The sequence below is a fragment of the Suricata suricatta genome, chromosome 6 (genome assembly GCF_006229205.1).
Source record: "Suricata suricatta isolate VVHF042 chromosome 6, meerkat_22Aug2017_6uvM2_HiC, whole genome shotgun sequence".
Taxonomy (NCBI): Eukaryota; Metazoa; Chordata; class Mammalia; order Carnivora; family Herpestidae; genus Suricata; species Suricata suricatta.
This window is the reverse complement of record NC_043705.1, coordinates 23,086,006-23,104,660: the sequence shown is the minus strand read 5'-3', so window position 1 is coordinate 23,104,660 and position 18,655 is coordinate 23,086,006. Positions and strand designations below refer to the sequence as shown.

At 34.3% G+C, this 18,655-nt stretch overlaps 1 protein-coding gene across 3 annotated transcripts in view; it reads left to right on the top strand.

Annotated features, from left to right (window-relative positions):
• FNIP1 (folliculin interacting protein 1) overlaps positions 1-18,655 on the top strand; it is a 143,887-nt gene that overhangs the window by 68,219 nt on the left and 57,013 nt on the right. For all 3 annotated transcript variants that reach the window (XM_029941866.1, XM_029941864.1, XM_029941863.1), the window contains exons 3-5: positions 9,511-9,645; positions 14,165-14,265; positions 14,514-14,588. In XM_029941866.1, the coding sequence (XP_029797726.1) occupies positions 9,511-9,645; positions 14,165-14,265; positions 14,514-14,588 (311 nt within the window). The remainder of the gene's footprint in view (positions 1-9,510; positions 9,646-14,164; positions 14,266-14,513; positions 14,589-18,655) is intronic.

Sequence of the window (18,655 nt, the reverse complement as noted above, 5' to 3'; positions counted from 1 at the left end):
TCTCATTTCTAATAGAGGAAACAAAATGAAACTGTACTGTGATTTTAGTTCTTTTCTTTTAGAGTGGCAAAAACTCAGATGTTTAATCATGATATTTTGCTGTTAAAGTGAATGAATAAAGTGGTACAGTCTCCATGGAAATTAATCTTGCAGTGTCTACTAATATTGTGCCGCTTTTTGCTTCTTTTGTTTGTTGTTTTATTTACATCTGATTTATTCCCTGCCACACACAAAGGGTTTAAATTGCCTTAAAATGTATAAAATATAAGAAGAGTTCATTTTGTATATTTATTTATTATTATTATTTTTTAATTTATTGAGGGAGGGGCAGATGGAAGGGAGAGAGAGTCCCAAACAGGTTCTGTGTTGCTGGCACAGTACTTGATGTGGTTCAGTTTCACCAACTGTGAGATTATGACCTGAGCTGAAATCAAGAGTGAGCTGCTTAATTGACTGACCCACCCAGGCATCTCAAGAAGAGTATATTTCAAGTAGGTAAGAAATATAAGACAAGGAGTAATTAAGATGAAGCTTATTATTTTTATATTATCATCATGACATCAAGTAATTAATGTTCATAGTAGGAGAAACTCAGTGATCCAAAGAGGATGAAGAAACAGTCCCTAAAATAGTAATCTATTGTATGAAGATAAGCTACTGCACAAGAGCTTATCATTTATAAGAAGCTCTTTCATACTTTTTTACTGTAGCGTGATACTGTGCAGGAAAAAACACTGACTTTGAAATCATAGTCCCAGCTTCCCCGCCCCCAGCTTTATTGAAATACAGTAGAGATAGAACATTGTGTAAGTTTAAGGTTTACAAAATAGTTATTTTATGTATGTATATATGGAAAAGAGATTGCCAAAGTAAAGTTAGTTATCACATCCATCATGTCACACAAGTTTTGTGTATGTTCGTGATGAGAACTTTAAACTCTACTCTTTTGGCATCTTTTGTACTGTTCACTATAGTCACCAAGCTGTACATTACATCCTCAGAACTTATTCATCCTGTACCTGGAAGTTTGCACAGAGTTCCGGCTTGGAATCTATGCATACTTTGTTGAGGATAATACCTACCTCAAAGGATTATTGTACAGAAAAATTAGACAATGTATGTAACACCTCAAACATAGGCACCAGGCAAATGGTGCCTTTCTTTTTTAAATTCAATTCTGTTCACAGAAAAATAGAGGTAACTAAAACTGAGGTCATGAGAATGAACACATTTTTAGAGTTGGAAGAAATCCTATTGATGGTCCTATCCAGTGGTTGTCTGTACATGGCAGTGGCCTGGGGCACTTGTTAACAATACAGATTCTGAGGCTCCATCCCCAGAGATTTAAAAAAATTTTTTTAATTGCAGTATAATTAACATACAGTGTTGTGTTAGTTTCAAGTGTATAAAACAGTTATTCAGCAGTTCTGTACACTACTGAGCACTCATCATGATAAATGTACTTTTAATCCCCTTCATTTATTTCACTAATTCCTGATCTCCTATCTGATAATCATCAGTTCTTTATAGTTTAAGAGGTTTTTTCTTTGTTCATTTGTTTCTTAAATTCCACATTTGAATGAAATCTTATATTGTTTGTTTTTCTCTGACTGACTTATTTCACATAGCATTGTACTCTCTAGATCCATCCATGTTATTGCAAATGGCAAGATTTCATTCTTTTTTATGACTGAATATTTCCTAGTGTGTATATATCCCTTACGTCTTCTCTATCCATTTATCCATTGATGGACACTTGGCCTGTTTCCATAATTTGACTATTGTAAATAATGCTGCAATAAACATAGGGATGCATTTATCTTTTTGAATTTGTGTTTTTTGGTTAAATAGCTAGTAGTGGAGTTACTGAATCATATGGTAGTTGTATTTTTAAGTTTTGGAGGAACCTCCATACCAGTTTTTCCACAGTGGTTTCACCAGTTGGCATTCCCACAAACAGTGCACGAGGAGTTCCCATTTTCTGTATCTTCATTAACTTTTGTTGTTTCTTGTATTTTTAATTTTAGCCATTCTGACAAGTGTAAGAGATATTTCATTATGCTTTTGATTTGCATTTCTCTAATGAGTAGTGATGTGGAACACCTTTTCATGTGTCTTTTGGCTATTTGTATGTTTTCTTTGGAGAAATGTCTGTTCCTGTCTTATACTCATTTTTAATTGGATTATTTGTTTTTGTGGTGTTGAGTTGTGGAAGTTTTTTTTTTTTTATATTTTGGAAAGTAGCCCTTTACTCCTCCCATTCTGTAGTGTAGGCTTTTAAAAATTTTTGTTAATTTTTTCCTTTGCTGTGCAAAAATATTTTTAATATAGTCCTAATAGTTTATTTTTGCTTTTTTTCTTCTTTGTGATAGGAAAATGTTTCTATGGCTGATGTCAGAAAAATTGCTGCCTGTGCACTCTTCTAGGATTTTTATGGCTTTCTGTGTCACACGTAGGTCTTTAATCCCTTTTGAGTTTATTTTTGTGCAATATGTAAGAACGTGGTTCAGTTTCATTCTTTTGCTTATAGTTGTCCAATTTTCCCAGCACCATTTGTTGAAGAGTGTTTTTTTTCCCTTGCATGTTCTTTCCTCTTTTGTTGAAGATTAAATTACTATATCATTGAAAGTTTATTTCTGGGCTCTCTATTATGTTTCATTCATCTTTGTGTTTTTTATTTTTATGACAATACCTTAATATTTTAATTACTATGGCTTTGTAGCGTATGTTAAAATCTAGGATTATGATACCTCTAGTTTTGTTTTTCTTTTCCAAGATTGCTTTGGATATTCAGAATCTTTTGCAGTTCCATATGAATTGTAGGATTATGTGTTGTAATTCTGTGAAAAGTGCTTTTGGTATTTTGATGGAAAGTGCATTAAACCTGTAGATTACTTTGTGTAGTAAGGATATTTTAACAGTATTTGTTCTTACAATACATGACCATGGAATACCTTTCCATTTGTATGTGTTGTCTTCTTTAATCATTGTGTTAACAGTTTTCAGAGAACAGGTCTTTTATCTCCTTGGTGATATTTATTACTTGGTGTTTTATTATCTTTGGTGCATTTGTAAATTCGATTATAAATGGTATTGTTTCTCTTTTGGCTGCTTCATTATTAGTGTATACAAATGCAATGGATTTCTGTATATTGATTCTGTATCCTGCAACTTTACTGGTATTTTATCAGTTCTAGTAGTTTTTTGGTGAAGTCTTTAGGGTTTTCTATATATAGTATAATTAGTGAAATTAGTGAAAAGTTTTACTGCAGTTAGTGAAAGTTTTACTTCTTTCTTACCAATTTTGACCCCTTTTATTTTCGTTTTGTTGTCTCATTGCTGTGGCTGGGATTTCCAATGCTATGTTAATAAAAGTGGTGAGAGTGGATATCCTTATCTTGTTGCTGATCTTAGGGGAAAAGCTCACAGTTTTTCACCACTGAGTATGACATTAGTTGTCAATTTTTCATATATGGCTTTTATTGTGTTTCCTTTAAATCTCCTTTGTTGGAAATTTTTGTCATGCATGAATAGTGTGCTTTGTCCCATGCTTTGTAGTATCTATTGAAATGATACGTTGTTAGATTTGTGAATATTGAACCACCTTTGCAACCCAGGAATAAATCCCACTTGATTGTGGTAAATGATTTTTTAAATGTATTGTTGGATTTGGTTTGCTACTATTTTATTGACAATTTTTGCCTCTGTGTTCATCAGAAATATTGGCCTGTAGTTCTCTTTTTTATTGGTGTCTTTATCTGGTTTTGGTATTAGGGTGATGCTGGCCTCATAGGATGACTTTGGAAACTTTCTTTCCTCTTCTATATTTCATAATAGTTTGAGGAGAATAGGTATTAACTCCTTTTTAAATGTTTAATAAAATTCACCTGTGAAGCCATGTGGTCCTGAACTTTTGTTTGTGAGGAGTTTTCTGATTACTAATAAAGTTTCGTTGCTGGTGTTGGTCTGTGCAAATTTTCTAATTCTTCATGTTGTATATAGGAATTTTTTCATTTTTGATTAGTCTGGCCAGCGTTCAAAGAAGCAGCTCCTGGTTTCACTGATGTGTTCTATTGCTCTTTAGTTTTTATTTTGTTTATTTCTTCTATAATCTTTATTATATCCTTTCTTCTACTGGATTTGGTCCCCCCCCCCGCCCGACTCCTTTTCCTAGCTTCTTTAGATGCAAGATTAGATTGTTTATTTGACATTTTTCTTGCTTCTTGAGGTAGGCCTGTATTACTGTACCTCTGTGCCTGTATTGCTGAACCTCTTTTGTTGTATTCCAAAGGTTTCAACCATTGTGCTTTCGTTTTCATTTGTCTCCAGTGAGAGGGAGGCGCAAAGCAAGAGGGAGGGAGAGAATCCTAAGCAAGTTCCACTCCCCAGCCCAGTGTGGAGCCCAATGCAGGGCTTCATTTCATGACCATGAGATCATGACCTAAACTGAAATCAAGAGTCAGATACTTAACTGACTGAGTCACCCAGGCGCCCCTTCATTTCCTTTTTGATTTCTCAGTTGACCCATGCATTGTTCAGTAGCATGTTACTTAACTTCCATGTATTGTGTTTTTTCCAGACTTTTTCTTGTGGTTGATTTCTAGTTTCAATGTGTTGTGGTCAGAAAAGATGTTTGGAATGACTTTGAAATTTTTGAATTTGTTCAGACTTGTTCTGTACCCTAATATTCGATCTATTCTGGAGAATGTTCTGTGTGCACTTGAAAAGCATGTGTATTCTTCCATTTAATGATGAAATATTATATAATATATATGACTATATGGATATATCTGTTGGATCTCTCTGGTTCAATGTATCATTCAAAGCCACTGTTTTCTTGCTGATTTTCTATCTGGTTGACAGATCTGTCTGATCTATCTGCTGATGTAAATAGGGTGGTAAAGCCCCTTACTTATACTGTATTTCTATGCATTTCTTCCTTTATGGCTGTTATTAGTTGCTTTCTGTATTTGGGTGCTTCTATATTGGGCACATAAATATTGACAATTGTTTTTTGTTCTTGATTGTAATCTTCATGTTAAAACAAAGACTGTAACAAGAAACAAAGAAGGACAGATCAAGAAAAAAATTGAAAGTTTATGTGAAAGACTTGTAAACTGAAAATACCATGTAAATGCTGGTTATTTATTTGAATATCAGTTGTGATATAGAATCTGGAACATATAATACAGTTATGTGTCAAGGTTAATAATTTTAATCCCTCTTGCCTTTCTTCCTCCCACCCATTTCGCCTTTGTGAAAAATTTAATCCTAAAACCATTGGGCAGGGCTGAACTCTGATGTCAGGTGGTGGAAGCATGGTGGTCTGGAGCAGAGTATTAGAACCCAAGTAAGTTGAGGAGGGCATCTCCATAGGTGCTGCCTGATACAGAGTGTCAGTGCCAAGTGGGATGTTGAAGGCATCCATATTCACTGGCTGAGCCTGAGGAAAAGAAAATGTCCATGCAGATGAGGGAGTAAGAAATGAAAGACTGGTTTCATATAAGCGGGTTGATAAAATAAATACATATGAAGGGTAATGGAAGACATGTTTTTCTGAATGTGAGAAAAGGGAATTATAAATAAGGAGAAAACTAGAAGAACCTTATAGTGTTAGATTGGAATTGGATTTATTGGTGTGACTTTATGTTTTAATATATGTGTCCCCACCCAGATATATACAAATAAAATAAATGTAGATGTAAACCTGTTTATGGGTATGTTAAGATACGTATGTGTACTCCTTAGCTCTGTTAGAGCACTGAGAGAGAAGAGCAATGAGACCCCAATATGTGGGCATACCTAGTATCTAGATCTTAATGTCTAAATTCCCTTCTCCACCAGAAGGAACTAGTACTCTTTAGGGAAATGGCTGGTCCTTGGACCGGAGCAGGGAAGTTAAAAAATAAGCCTGGAACTTGTGCCAAAATCTTAAAAAAATGATGGGAACATGTCAGAGGGCCATAGAAACCAGCTTGAAGGGCTGTCACTGGCTTAAATGTCATTTTCTTATCTCCCTAGAATTGGTTAAGTCCTCTCTTGGGCAGTTCTCTTAAGTATCATTGATCCTTAACCCCTTCATTTTAATATGGAGATATTAATATTTCCTAGAGTTGTTAGAAGGAGTAAAAGAATAAACATATGTAAAATGGAATAGTACTTGAGCAGATAGTAAGTACAATGAGTTAGCTATTGGTAACATAATAGAACATATTTGAAATATAGATTTCATTATATATACATAGTTGTCTAATTATTTGTTAAATGTCCCTTTCTCTCATTAGATTGTTAGTTCCATGAGGAAAAGGACTGTTTCATTCAGTTGTTTCTTAGTTTTTGGTACACATAGTATTCAAATTGAGTTTTATTGAGAAATAATTGATATATATCATTCCATAAGTTTAAGATATACAGTCTGATGGTTTGTTTTACATATACTGTGAAATGGTTACCAGCATAGGTTCAGCTAACATTTATCTTCTCATATAGACAGAATAAAAAGAAAAGAAAGAAAAAAGGAAAAAAATTTCTATTTATGATGAGAACTATTAGAATTTACTCTCTTAACAACTTTCCTATAGTCTTATGAAATGATGTTATCTATTATTTTGTTGTACATTATTACATCCCAAGTACTTTTTTTTATAGTTCATTGTCAAGTTGGTTTCCATAAAACACCCAGTGCTCATCCCCACAAGTGCCCTCCTCCATGACCATCACTCCCCTCCCCCTTCCCCCTTCAGCCCTCAGTTCCTTTTCAGTATTCAGCAGTCTCTCATGATTTGCCTCCCTCCTTCTCCCTAACTTTTTTCCCCCTTTCCCCTCCCCATGGTTCTCTGTTAGGTTTCTCCTGTTAGACCTATGAGTGAAAACATATAGTATCTGTCCTTCTCCACCTGATTTATTTCACTTAGTATGTCACCCTCGAGTTCCATCCATGTTGCCACGAATGACCAGATTTCATTCTTTCTCATTGCCATGTAGTGCTCCATTGTATTGATAAACCAAATCTTCTTGATCCATTCATCAGTTGATGGACATTTAGACTCTTTCCATGATTTGACATCCCTAGTACTTCTTATCTTACTACTGGAAATTGGTACCTTTTGACCACCTTCTTTAACTCTGCTTCCCCAGACCCTCTTCTTCTGGTGACTACAAGTCTGAACAGTATTTGTTTTTCTTTGTCTGACATTTCACTTAGCCTAATGCTTTCAGGATCCATCTATGTTTTCACAAATTGTAGGATTTCCTCATTTTTTATGGCTGAATAATACAGTTTATGTATATATTACAGCTTCTTTATCCATTCATCTGTCAGTGGAAACTTAGGTTCTTTCCATGTCTTAACTATTGTAAATAATGCTGCTGTGAACATAGGGTGCAGATATATTTTTGAGTTAGTGTTTTCATTTTTTTTGGATATACAGTCCCAGAAGTGGAATTGTTGTGTTGTAATGTAGTTCTATTTTTAATTTTTTGAGGATCCTCCATGCTGTTTTTCATAGTGGCTGAACCAGATTGTAGTCTTAGCAACAGTACACAAAGATTCCCTTTTTTCCCGGTCCAAGCCAATGTTTGTTCTCTTTCGACTTATTGATTATGGCCATTATGATAGACATGACGCGATACCTTATTGTGGTTTTAATTTACATATCCCCAATCACTAGTAATGTTGAGTATCTTTTATGTAAAACCACCTGGGTTTGCCTTTAAGTATACTTACTAGTTCTTGTAACTTTGATGAAGTTACGTAAACTCTGTGGGCTTCATGCTTCCTATGCATTAAACAGGTTCTTGTATCTACCACCCTGAGTATTACAGAAAATATTTTTAAAGACCTAGCATTTTGATGGTGATCATTAAGTAAAACGTTATTAAGATGTGGCCAAGAATATCAGTACTAAAAATATCAATATTTCAGTAAGTGTCTAAATGAAATAATATAAATGGAAATATCTATTGAAGTTCCTGACTCCAAAGTAGGTATTCAATTGTTTTAGCTTCTTACTATAAGTTAACTTTTTTCTAATAGTATTTATAGCTGAAAACCAGTAAGCATATACTAGTTCTACATGCTGTATAGAGCACTTTATATATTTATTTATATAAGTACGTAGTCACACACACACAAGTGTCACAAATACCCTACCCACTAGGAAGGGTTTTTCTTTCCATTAAATAGGTAAGCTTGGCGAAGTCAGGTAACTTGCTAAGGAGCCAGGATTTAAATTCAAGTCTTGTTAGTTTGAAAGCCCTTATTGATTTTAGTTTATCATGCTGTCTCTCTACATCTTTGGTTAGAGATGATTTTTAAATTACCAGGTGTTAATGCCGTTGGTGATGATGGCAACTGTAATACATTTGATCTTCAAAAACTGTGATTTCAGTCAGATTGCTTAATCTGAAAACCTATGTGAGGTCTGTTACATGGAAGAGTGTACCTACTGGTAACTGTGATAACACACCAAAGTATTTTTAGTGTCAAACTCCTTGGTAGATTGCACCTTTGGTTGTTGTGAGCAGTGAAAACTCTAGAATCTATGAGTGAGAGAAAAGAGAATGAAAAAAAAGGAATAGGAATACATTATGCTTTCGTACTGTACCACTGTACAGCCTTGTTGTTCTAAACTTAGCTGTAATTAAAAATTTAACTGTTCAGAGAGGGAAACAAACCATAAGAGACTTAAATACAGAGAACAAACAGGGTTGCTGGAGGGGATTTAGGGGGGTTGGTTAAATGGGCGATAGTTATTGAGGAGGGCACTTGTTGGGATGAGCCCTGGGTGTTATATGTATGTGATGAATCACTAAATTCTATTCCTGAAATCATTATTATTACACTATAAACTACCATGGATTTAAATTTTTAAAAAAGCAAAAAACAAAACAAAAAATTTAACCGTTTAGTACATGAATACATTCTCATATGAAAATTAAAAACATGTTTGTTTAATATATGTAAACACACACATACATTTAGATATAAAAACTTCATTTGTATTTCTCCTTTCATCCCTAAATCTCTCCATAGACGTGTTTTTTTTCTTAAAAATATGTTACTGATGTTAACTTATAATGAGTTAATTTAAGGGAATTAATATTTTAAAATTTCTCAGTTTTAGTATCTTATATGGGAAAATCTTGATAGATCTAACTCACATAAACAAAAGGCCTGCCTTTAGGGAATTTGAGATCAAATACCTTGACAACTGCTGCCGTCTATTAAGTCACTTGTAATGAGTATTGTTGTAGACCGTAATAATATAGAAAACCCCCTTGGATTTAACAGTGTTTATGAGAAAAACACAACACAAACTCCTCAAATATTATTATAGTTATGAGACAAAGAATAGAGAAGAGTACTGAAGAAAATGTAGTGAAATGCAAATATTAAGGCTATATTTTGAATTATTGCATATTTGTTTTTTCCACAGGGTTTTATGCTGTAATTAAACTTTTTATGGTGAAGTCTGTTAAATATGAATGGGAATAATATCTCTATTTCAGAAACTCTGTAGTGATGCTCAAGTGAAAGTCTTTGGGAAATGCTGCCAGCTGAAACCTGGAGGAGACAGTTCTTCCTCACTGGATAGTTCTGTGACTTCATCTTCTGATGTGAAAGACCAGTGTCCTAAGTACCAAGTAAGATCACTGATATCATTTATTTATTCACTCATTCACAAATATTTTTGAGTGTCTGTGATGTGTTATGCAGCTTTCTAGGGATTGGCAATACAATAGGAACAGGTCCTTACCCTCCTGGAGCTTACATTGTAGCTGTGGAGACAGGTAATTAAAGAAGTATGTTTATGCATTTTCATAAATCTTAGGAGAAGTACAGAGAACTATGGGCATAGGTAGTTGGGAGTATTTTCTCCCTTTTATTAATCCCAGTCAGATTTTTTGGGCTACCAGAATAATTTATTGTAGATATTTTTAATTTATTGAAATAATGAAGATTAATATAAGATAGTAATACAGTTTGGCTATAGTATGAAATTAAAGTATGATTGGAAGTATACACATGCAGAAATGGGTGTTTTTATTTTTCAAAAGTAATCTGACTCTTCTTTTACAATACAAACTTAAACAAAATAGTACCTAATAGGAACTTCTCTTTAAACTTGTTATATTTTACATAACGTAAGTGTTTGATTTCGTACCAAGTAAATGTCATCTATGTGAATTTATTTATGTCATCCAAACTTGCATGAATGTATATTTAGTGGTATGAAAATGGAATCCTGGGCTTTTAAGTTATTTGGATGGCAAGTGACCCTTATATGATGTCAGTATGACAGTATGTATGAAAGAGCTCTGAAGTTACTAAAATCCAGATATTAGGAGGTACTGTATAGATCCCCCGTTCTCCTTTATTCCTCCTCCAGCTTAAGCATGATGACTTAATAAGTTCCTAGTAGTGTTATATGCCATTGTCATGCTTATACCAACTGCGTGTTGCTAGTTTGATGCATTGTGTGACCTTGCCTTTCTTCCCAATATTATGGAGTTAAAGATGAATATAGCACATGGATACGGATTATAGAAACCCTGAAGCATTGAGTGATTGGACTCTCATACTGCATCTAGATCTCTAGAGATTTTCTTTTTTAAATTTTCTTTTTAAAATTTATTTTGAGAAGGACGGGGGTGGGGGGGGGCAGAGAGAGAATTCTAAGTGCAGAGCCTGATGTGAGGCTTGAATTCATGAAATGGTGAGGTTATGACCTGAGCCGAAACCAAGAGCTGGACACTTATCTGACTGAGCCAGATGCCCCAAGATTTTCTTTTTTAAGGTATAGATTCCCAGGCTTTTTGTCCAGATATTCTGATTGTAGGCTCACTAGGGTCCTGAAAATCTGCTTTTTTAGTAAGAGACATTGAATTTTATTGTAGTTTATAGTTCCCCACGCTTGATAAAATATGATTTCAGTTAACTAGAACATTGTCTTTGATTTACACAGATTATTACAGAGTAATACTGCTCCCAGCAATGAGTGTTTACAAAAACTTGCCCTTTTAATAAGGGCCTTGTAAAAAAGCATTAAAGATAATAGTTTTAAAATTATAACCTTTGTTATAGATTATGTCATGTATACTATGCCAGTGACATTCATGATAAATATTTGATACGTGTTAGAGTGGGCAAAGAGAACCTTTACTAGCAAACTATATGGTCTGATAAAATTTAAACAACAATTTATTTTTATTGCATTTTCGTTTCTGAAGGCTCTTTTGTAGTCTAATAATAAAATCTATAAATGCTTTGATACTTAAATTCATTATGATTTTAGTCAAAATAAGAATGCAGTTAACCACATTATAGTAAAAATGAGCTTATAAGAGAAGGCTCTCACTTGTGTCACCAACCAAACCAGAAGCAGTTAGGTTGCCAAGTAAGATTGGCATTGAACTTTTTTTTTTTTTTGAGAGAAGAGGGGAACACTCTCTGGGGAGCACTGGAGAGAGGATCTTAAGCAGCATGGAGTCCAACGCGGGGCTTCATCTCACGGCAGCGAGATTATGACCTGAGTGGATATCAAGAGTCAGATGCTACTTACTGAGCCACCCAGACGCCCCTTGCATCGATCTTTTTTTAGGGGAAAAAAAAGACTCTCCCATTTGATCATTGCAGAATTATTCAGCTGTGTTTCTAAAATGTTACTTTTAGTACCCAAACCTTTGTGTTTTGAAATAAAAATTTTATGTTAACCAAATCCCTAGATGACTTCTTTTATTAAATAGGTATATTGAAAGTGGGGTTTTTCCTTAAATATTAGCTTTGTGTTTTTATTAAAACAAAATTCTCAAGAGAAAAAATATATAAGCGAATATATATCAAAAACTAATATAAAATAATTATATATGATGAAATAGACTGCTGTTTGAAGATGTCTCTTTGAAGAAAGGTTGACAAATGTAAATGTATAGATTTCTTTAACCCAAAATGGGCAATAAGTAAGCAAAACAATGGAAGAATCACATAAAAATAAAAATTGTGTGCAAATGTATTTCTTGTTTTCCACATGTAAAATGAGGGTCCTCATTATTGTTATCATCAGAACAGTCTTTTTTTTAAACTCCTAATTCTTGATTTTTTTGTGATTGTTATTAACAGAAGAGTCTTTTAAGTTTTTTTTAAACTCCTAATTCTTGATTTTTTTGTGATAGAATGGTTTAATGAACTTTGTGAATGAATAACAATTACTATCTTAGATAGTTACTTAGGTCCTCTTTCTCATCAGTTTTATTATATAACTGTAAGTTAGGAATTATATTTTTCCTAGGGATTATTTTCTTCACATGACGAGAAGTCTGAAGGTAGTCCATCTAGGTATGATATATGGGGTTCAAGCCGGCTTTAGAGATCAACCTTATCTTTCTACTTATCCAGAGTTAATATGTTAAATTGTTGCTCTGTGGTTCAATTATGGCATCCTCATCTCCAGTGACTTTCATTTATATCTCATGCATATAAATGTATAAGTTGTAAAAGTTGCTACTCCAACCAATTAGTTTAACCCTCAAAATGTATAAACCAACTCTAGAGTTCTCTTTTTAAAATTTTTTTAAATCTTTTATATATTTTTAAAAGAGAGAGAAACACAAAGATAAAACAGGCTTTAGGGTTTGAGCTGTCAGCCCAGAGCCCTATGCAGGGCTTGAACCCACAGACTGTGAGATCATGACCTGAGCTGAAGCTGGATGCCCAACTGACTGAGCCACCCAGGTGCCCCCAAATTTGTTTTTAAGGGAGGGAGGCTGTGAACTGCAGTTTTTTTTTTTTTTTTCAGTTGGGCACATTGCTGCCCTGAAACACATTAGACTTCAAAAAATAAAGAATAATGTATTTCTTGGATAATTAGTGATATTTACCACAATATCTAATTAGTAATCAAATGAATGATAAAGACAAAGAATGATGACAAGGAATAACTTTTAATTGGAGTTCTTTGAGAAGAAGATATTCTAATGTTTTAAATAAGTTCTTTTAAAAAAATATAAAGTAAGGGGCACCTGGGTTGCTTAGTCAGTTAAGCTCCAACTTCAACTTCAGGTCATGATCTTGCAGTTCATGAGTTTGAACCCCGCGTCAGACTCTGTGCTGACAGCTCAGAGCCTGGAGCCTGCTTTGGATTCTGTGTCTCCCTCTTTCTCTGACCCTCTTCTGCTCTCTCTCTTTCTCTCTCTCTCTTTCTCTCTTTCTCTTTCATTCTCTCAAAAATAAATGAATATTAAAATTTTTTTAAGTAAATAAATACAAAGATATAAATTATCGTTTTTGTGAATATCTCTTTTTGCACAGTAGGAGTGATAAAAACTGTTCTGGATGTTCAGTGAATTCTATTTCTTGTTTTCTGTCCTGGAGAAACATTGCATATCCACAAGGTGTGCTTAAGAATGTTCATTTAAGGAGCACCTGGGTAGCTCAGTTGGTTAAGCTTCTGACTCTTGATCTCACCTCAGGTCATGATCTCTTCGTTTGTGAGATCAGTCCCCACATTGGGCTCTGTTGCTGACTGTGTGGACCCTGCGTGAGATTCTCTATCTCTTCCTCTCTGCCCCTCCCCCTCCCTCCCTCCCTCCCTCCCTCCCTCTCTCTCTCTCTCTCTCTCTCTCTCTCTCTCTCTCTCTCTCTCTGTCAAAAATAACTAAATAACCTAATAAAAAAGAGGGGCGCCTGGGTGGCTCAGTCAGTTAAACCTCCAACTTCCACTCAGGTTATGATCTTACGTTCTTGGGTTCAAGCCCCGCGTTGGGCTCTGCCCCTCCCCCTCTCATGCTCTGTCTTTCTCTGTCTCAAAAATAAATAAAACATTAAAAAAAAAAGAATGTTCATTTAAGCATTAACCATTATTGTAATGTCAAAAACCTGGGAGTAACCTAAGTAGCCTATCAGTAAGGGGAACCGTGGTATTTTCATATAGAATATTATGCTGCTCTTAAAAAGGAATACTGTATAGCTGTATGGTTAGATCTGTAAGACATGGAGAAATGAGAAAAATCAAGCTATAGAATGGTATGTATAGTATAGAATCACTTTAAAAAACCATTATGTAGAATAAGTATAGCAAAGGAATTTTCAATAAAATTCAATATTGGAAATAGTCATAACGTTTGAAATTCTGTGATTTTATTAATGTTATGAGTTTTTTTTTAGGGTTCTCGGTGCTCTTCTGATGCCAATATGCTTGGAGAAATGATGTTTGGCTCGGTAGCAATGAGCTACAAAGGATCCACCTTAAAAATTCATCAGATCCGGTGAGGGCTTTTCTGATTTTTCATTATCCATTTTAGAATGTGTGAGCTTTGAAGATAGAATTTCACATAGTCTTCATGCATATTGAACATAGCAGATACTCAGTTTATAATATTTTGTGGGGTTTATGTTACTTCATGACTGTTGTAACTGTGCAGTGAAATATCTGACTTAACACCTTTTGATTTATCATAAATTGGGAAGTTCTTTGTTTTAGTTTTGATCTCTCTCTCTCTCTTTTTCTTCATAGATCTCCTCCACAGCTTATGCTTAGCAAAGTTTTTACTGCACGGACTGGCAGCAGTATCTGTGGAAGTCTCAATACGTAAGTGATTATGAATGCAGGGAGAATGAATTATTTAGGATGTGCAAAGTGTTCTCAGGGTTGCAGCTTAAATTTTTTTTCTTAAGGTTTATTTATCTTTGAAGAGACATAGAGCATGAGTGGGGGAGGGGCAGAGAGAGGGAGACACAGAATCCAAAGCAGGCTCCAGGCTCTGAGCTGTCAGCACAGAGCCCCACAAAGGGCTCAAACCCATGAACCATGAGATCACGACCTGAACCGAAGTCAGACGTTCAATCAACTGGGCCACCCATGTGCCCCTCCTGGTTGCAGCTTAAATTGAGATTTTCTTCCACTCCTTAAGTTTGAAAGTTCACAGAGGCCACCCTTTTTTCTTGTGATGTAATTGACATGTATGTAACACTATATAAATTTAATGTGTACAACACATTGGTTTTATACTTCATGTATTGCAAAATGATTACCACCATAGTATTAGCTAACTAACACTTCCATTCTGTCATAGTTACCTTTTCTTTTTTGTGGTGAGAACAGTTAAGATTTAACTCTCTTAGCAACTTTCAAGTATATAGATACAGTATTATTAGCTATACTCAGTATGCTGTCCATTAGAACCTAGAACTTTCTATGAAGTTTGTAACCTTTGACTGTTATCTCCTCATTTCTTCCACTCTCAGCCCCTGGTAACCACCATTCTTTTTTCTGTTTCTCTGTGTCCAGTTTTTTAATATTCCACATAGAAGTGATACCATACAGTATTTGTTTTTCTCTGTCTGACTTATTTCACTTCTCATTATGACCTTAAGATTCATTTATGTTGTTGCAGCTGACAGGATTTCCTTCTTTCTCATGGCTGAATAATATTCCATTTTTTGTATGAGTGTGTGCGCGTGTGTGTTTGTTGTGTATGTGTATGACATCCATTCATCTGTTGATAGATACTGTTTGTCTCCATTTATTGACTGTTGGCACTAATGCCACATTGAACACCTGAGTTCAGATCTGTGAAATCTTCATTTCAGTTCCTTCAGATATGTGTATACACACACACACACACACACACACACACACACACACACACACACATATTCGGATATATATTTTTTGAAGAACCTTAATGCTGTTTTCATAGTGGCTATATCAATTTGTGTTCCCACCGAGAGGGCATAAAGGTTTCCTTTTCTCCATTCTGTGTCCACTCCTTGATCTCTCTTGTATTTTTAATGTTAGCTATTGTAACAGGTATGAAGTGATACCTTGTTGTGGTTTGATTTGCCTTTGCTTGATGATGAGTGATGTTGAGCACCTTTTCATATACCTCTTGGCTATTTGCCATATGTCTTCTTTGGAAAACTATCTAGTCAGTTCTTCTGAATATTCAGAGGAAGTATTACTTTTTCAATCATGGTTTTTTTTTTTTTGCTCTTGATTTCTATGGGTTCTTTATATATTTTGGATATTAACCCTTTATCAGTTACATGATTTGCAAATATTTTTACCATTCCATAGATTGTCTTTTCATTTTGTCAATTGTTTATTTGCTGTGCAGAACCTTTTTAGTTTCATGTAGTCCCATTTAATTATTGTTGATTTTGTTGCTTATGCTTTTCTTTTTATGTCATGTCCAGGAAATTGCTGCTACAACCAGTGTCAAGGAGCTTTTTCCCTATGGTTTCTTTTAGGAGATTTGCAGTTTGGAAGTCTTATGTTTATGTCTTTAGTCAGTTTTGAGTTCATTTTGGTGAGTGGTATAAGATAGGGTTCTAATTTCATTCATCTGCATATAGTTATCCAGTTTCCCATAATCATTTATTGAAGCCACTATGCTTTCCTTATTAAGTGTTCATGGATCCCGTTATCAAATATTATTGACTATATATGTGGGATTTTTTCCTGGGCTCTTGATTCTGTTCCATTGTTTTGTGTATCTTTTTTTATGCCAGTACTATACTGTTATGATTACTTTAATCTTGTAGTATAGTTTGAAATCAGGAAGTGTGATGCCTTTGTTCTTTTTCCTCAAGATTGCTTTGGCTTTTCAGGGTCTTTTGTAATTCCATAAATTTTAGGCTTGTTTTCTTATTTCTATGAGAAGTACCATTGGAATTTTGATAAAACTTGCATTGAATCTATAGATGATTTTGGGTTATATGCACATTTCAACAATATTTGTTCTTCCAACCTACTTTTTTGAGTTTTTCTCCCCCATGGAAAAATGTAGTGTTTTGTCAAATCCTTTTTCTGCATCTGTTGAGATGATCATACAATTTTTATGTTTCATTTTTTTTAATATGGTAATTCTCATTTATTGCCTAGCATTTATTGAATCATCTTTGCATCCCAAAGTAAATCCCACTTTATTGAATGATCATTTTAATGTTCTGCTGAATTTGGTTTCCTAATACTTTGTTGAGAATTTTTGCATCTATAATCATCAGGAAAAGTGATCCATATTTTTCTTTTCTTATAATGTCCTGGCCTTAGTGTCAGGAGTCCATGCTGGCATAGTAAGATGGCTTGGGAATACTCCTTCTTTGATTTCTGGAAGAGTCTGAGAAGAATTGGCATCAGTTCTTCAAATGTTTGGTAGAATTTGCCAAGGAAACCATCTTGGCGTTTCTCTGTTAGGACGTTTTTGATCAATGATTGATTCTACTTACTTGTTACTGGTCTTTTCAGATTTTTTATTTCTTCATGATTCAGTCTTAATAAGTTGTATGTTTCTTGGAATTTATACATTTTGTATAGGTTATCCATTTTGTTAGCATGTAATTGTTTATAGTAGTTTTATGATACCTTTTTATTTGTATGATATCAGTGTAATGTCTCTTTCATAATCTGATTTCATTTATTTGAGTCTTTTTTTTTTTTACCCCCTGAGTTAGTTTGGCTAAAGATTTGTTGATTTTGTCTCTTCAAAAAACTATCTCTTAGTTTACCTGATCTTTAAAGTTGTCTTTCTTTTTTCTATTTCATTTATTTCCCCTCTTAGCTTTATTTCCTTCCTAACTTTGGGCTTTGTTTTTTTCTGGTTTTTTTTTTTGAGGTGTAAATCAAGGTTGTTTGAGATATATCTGGCTTCTTACTTCAGACATTTATCACTATAACTTCTCTCTTTGAAGTGCTTTTGTAGCATCTAACAGATTGATATGCTGTGTTCCATTTTTATTTGTTTCAGGGAATTTTTCGGTTTACTTTTTGATTTCTTCTTTGACCCATTGGTTGTTCAGGAACATGTTTTTTGATCTCCACATACTTGTGAATTTTCCAGCTTGCCCTGTGTTACTGATTTCTAATTTTATGCCATTGTGGTCTGAAAAGATACTTGGTATGATTGCAATCTCATTAAATTTGCTAAGACTTGTTTTGTGACCTATCATGTGATCTGTGTTAGAGAATATTCTATGTAGACTTGGGAGGAATGGTATTCTGCTGCTCTTGGATAGCCTGTTCTCTCTATATATTTATGTATCTTTTAGTTCCATTTGGCCTAAGGTGTGGTTCAAGTCCAAACTTTCTTTGTTGATGTTTTGTCCAAATGATCAATTCATTATTGAAAGTAGACTCTTAAAGTTCTTTACTAATTATTGCATTGTTGTCTCTTCAGGTCTTTTAGTATTTGCTAAATAAATCTGTTTAGGTTCTCCGATATTAAGTGTATTTGTTGTATCTTCTTGATGAATTGCTCCTCTTATCATTATATGACCATTTTTGTCTCTTGTTACTGTGTTGGCTTTTTTTTTCCTTCTGATATAAGTATAGCTATTCCTGATTTTTTCTGATTTCCATTTACCTGGAGTACCTTTTTCTATTGCTTCACATTGGGCCTATATGCATCCCTAAAACTGAACTGAATCTCTGGCTTGTTTTTCATTCATTCAGCCACTCTGTGTATGGAGTCCAGATTGCTTCTCATTTTAGTTTAAGTAGAATAGGAAATATGCTTTCTCTTTCTCTAATTTGCTTCTGGAAGCTATACCTGGAAGTAAAGTGTTAACTGCATTTCCATTTTAAGATAAGATACTGACTTTCCCTTCTATAGTGCTATGCTGAGTTTAACACCTGTACATTGAGGTCTTTAGTTTGTA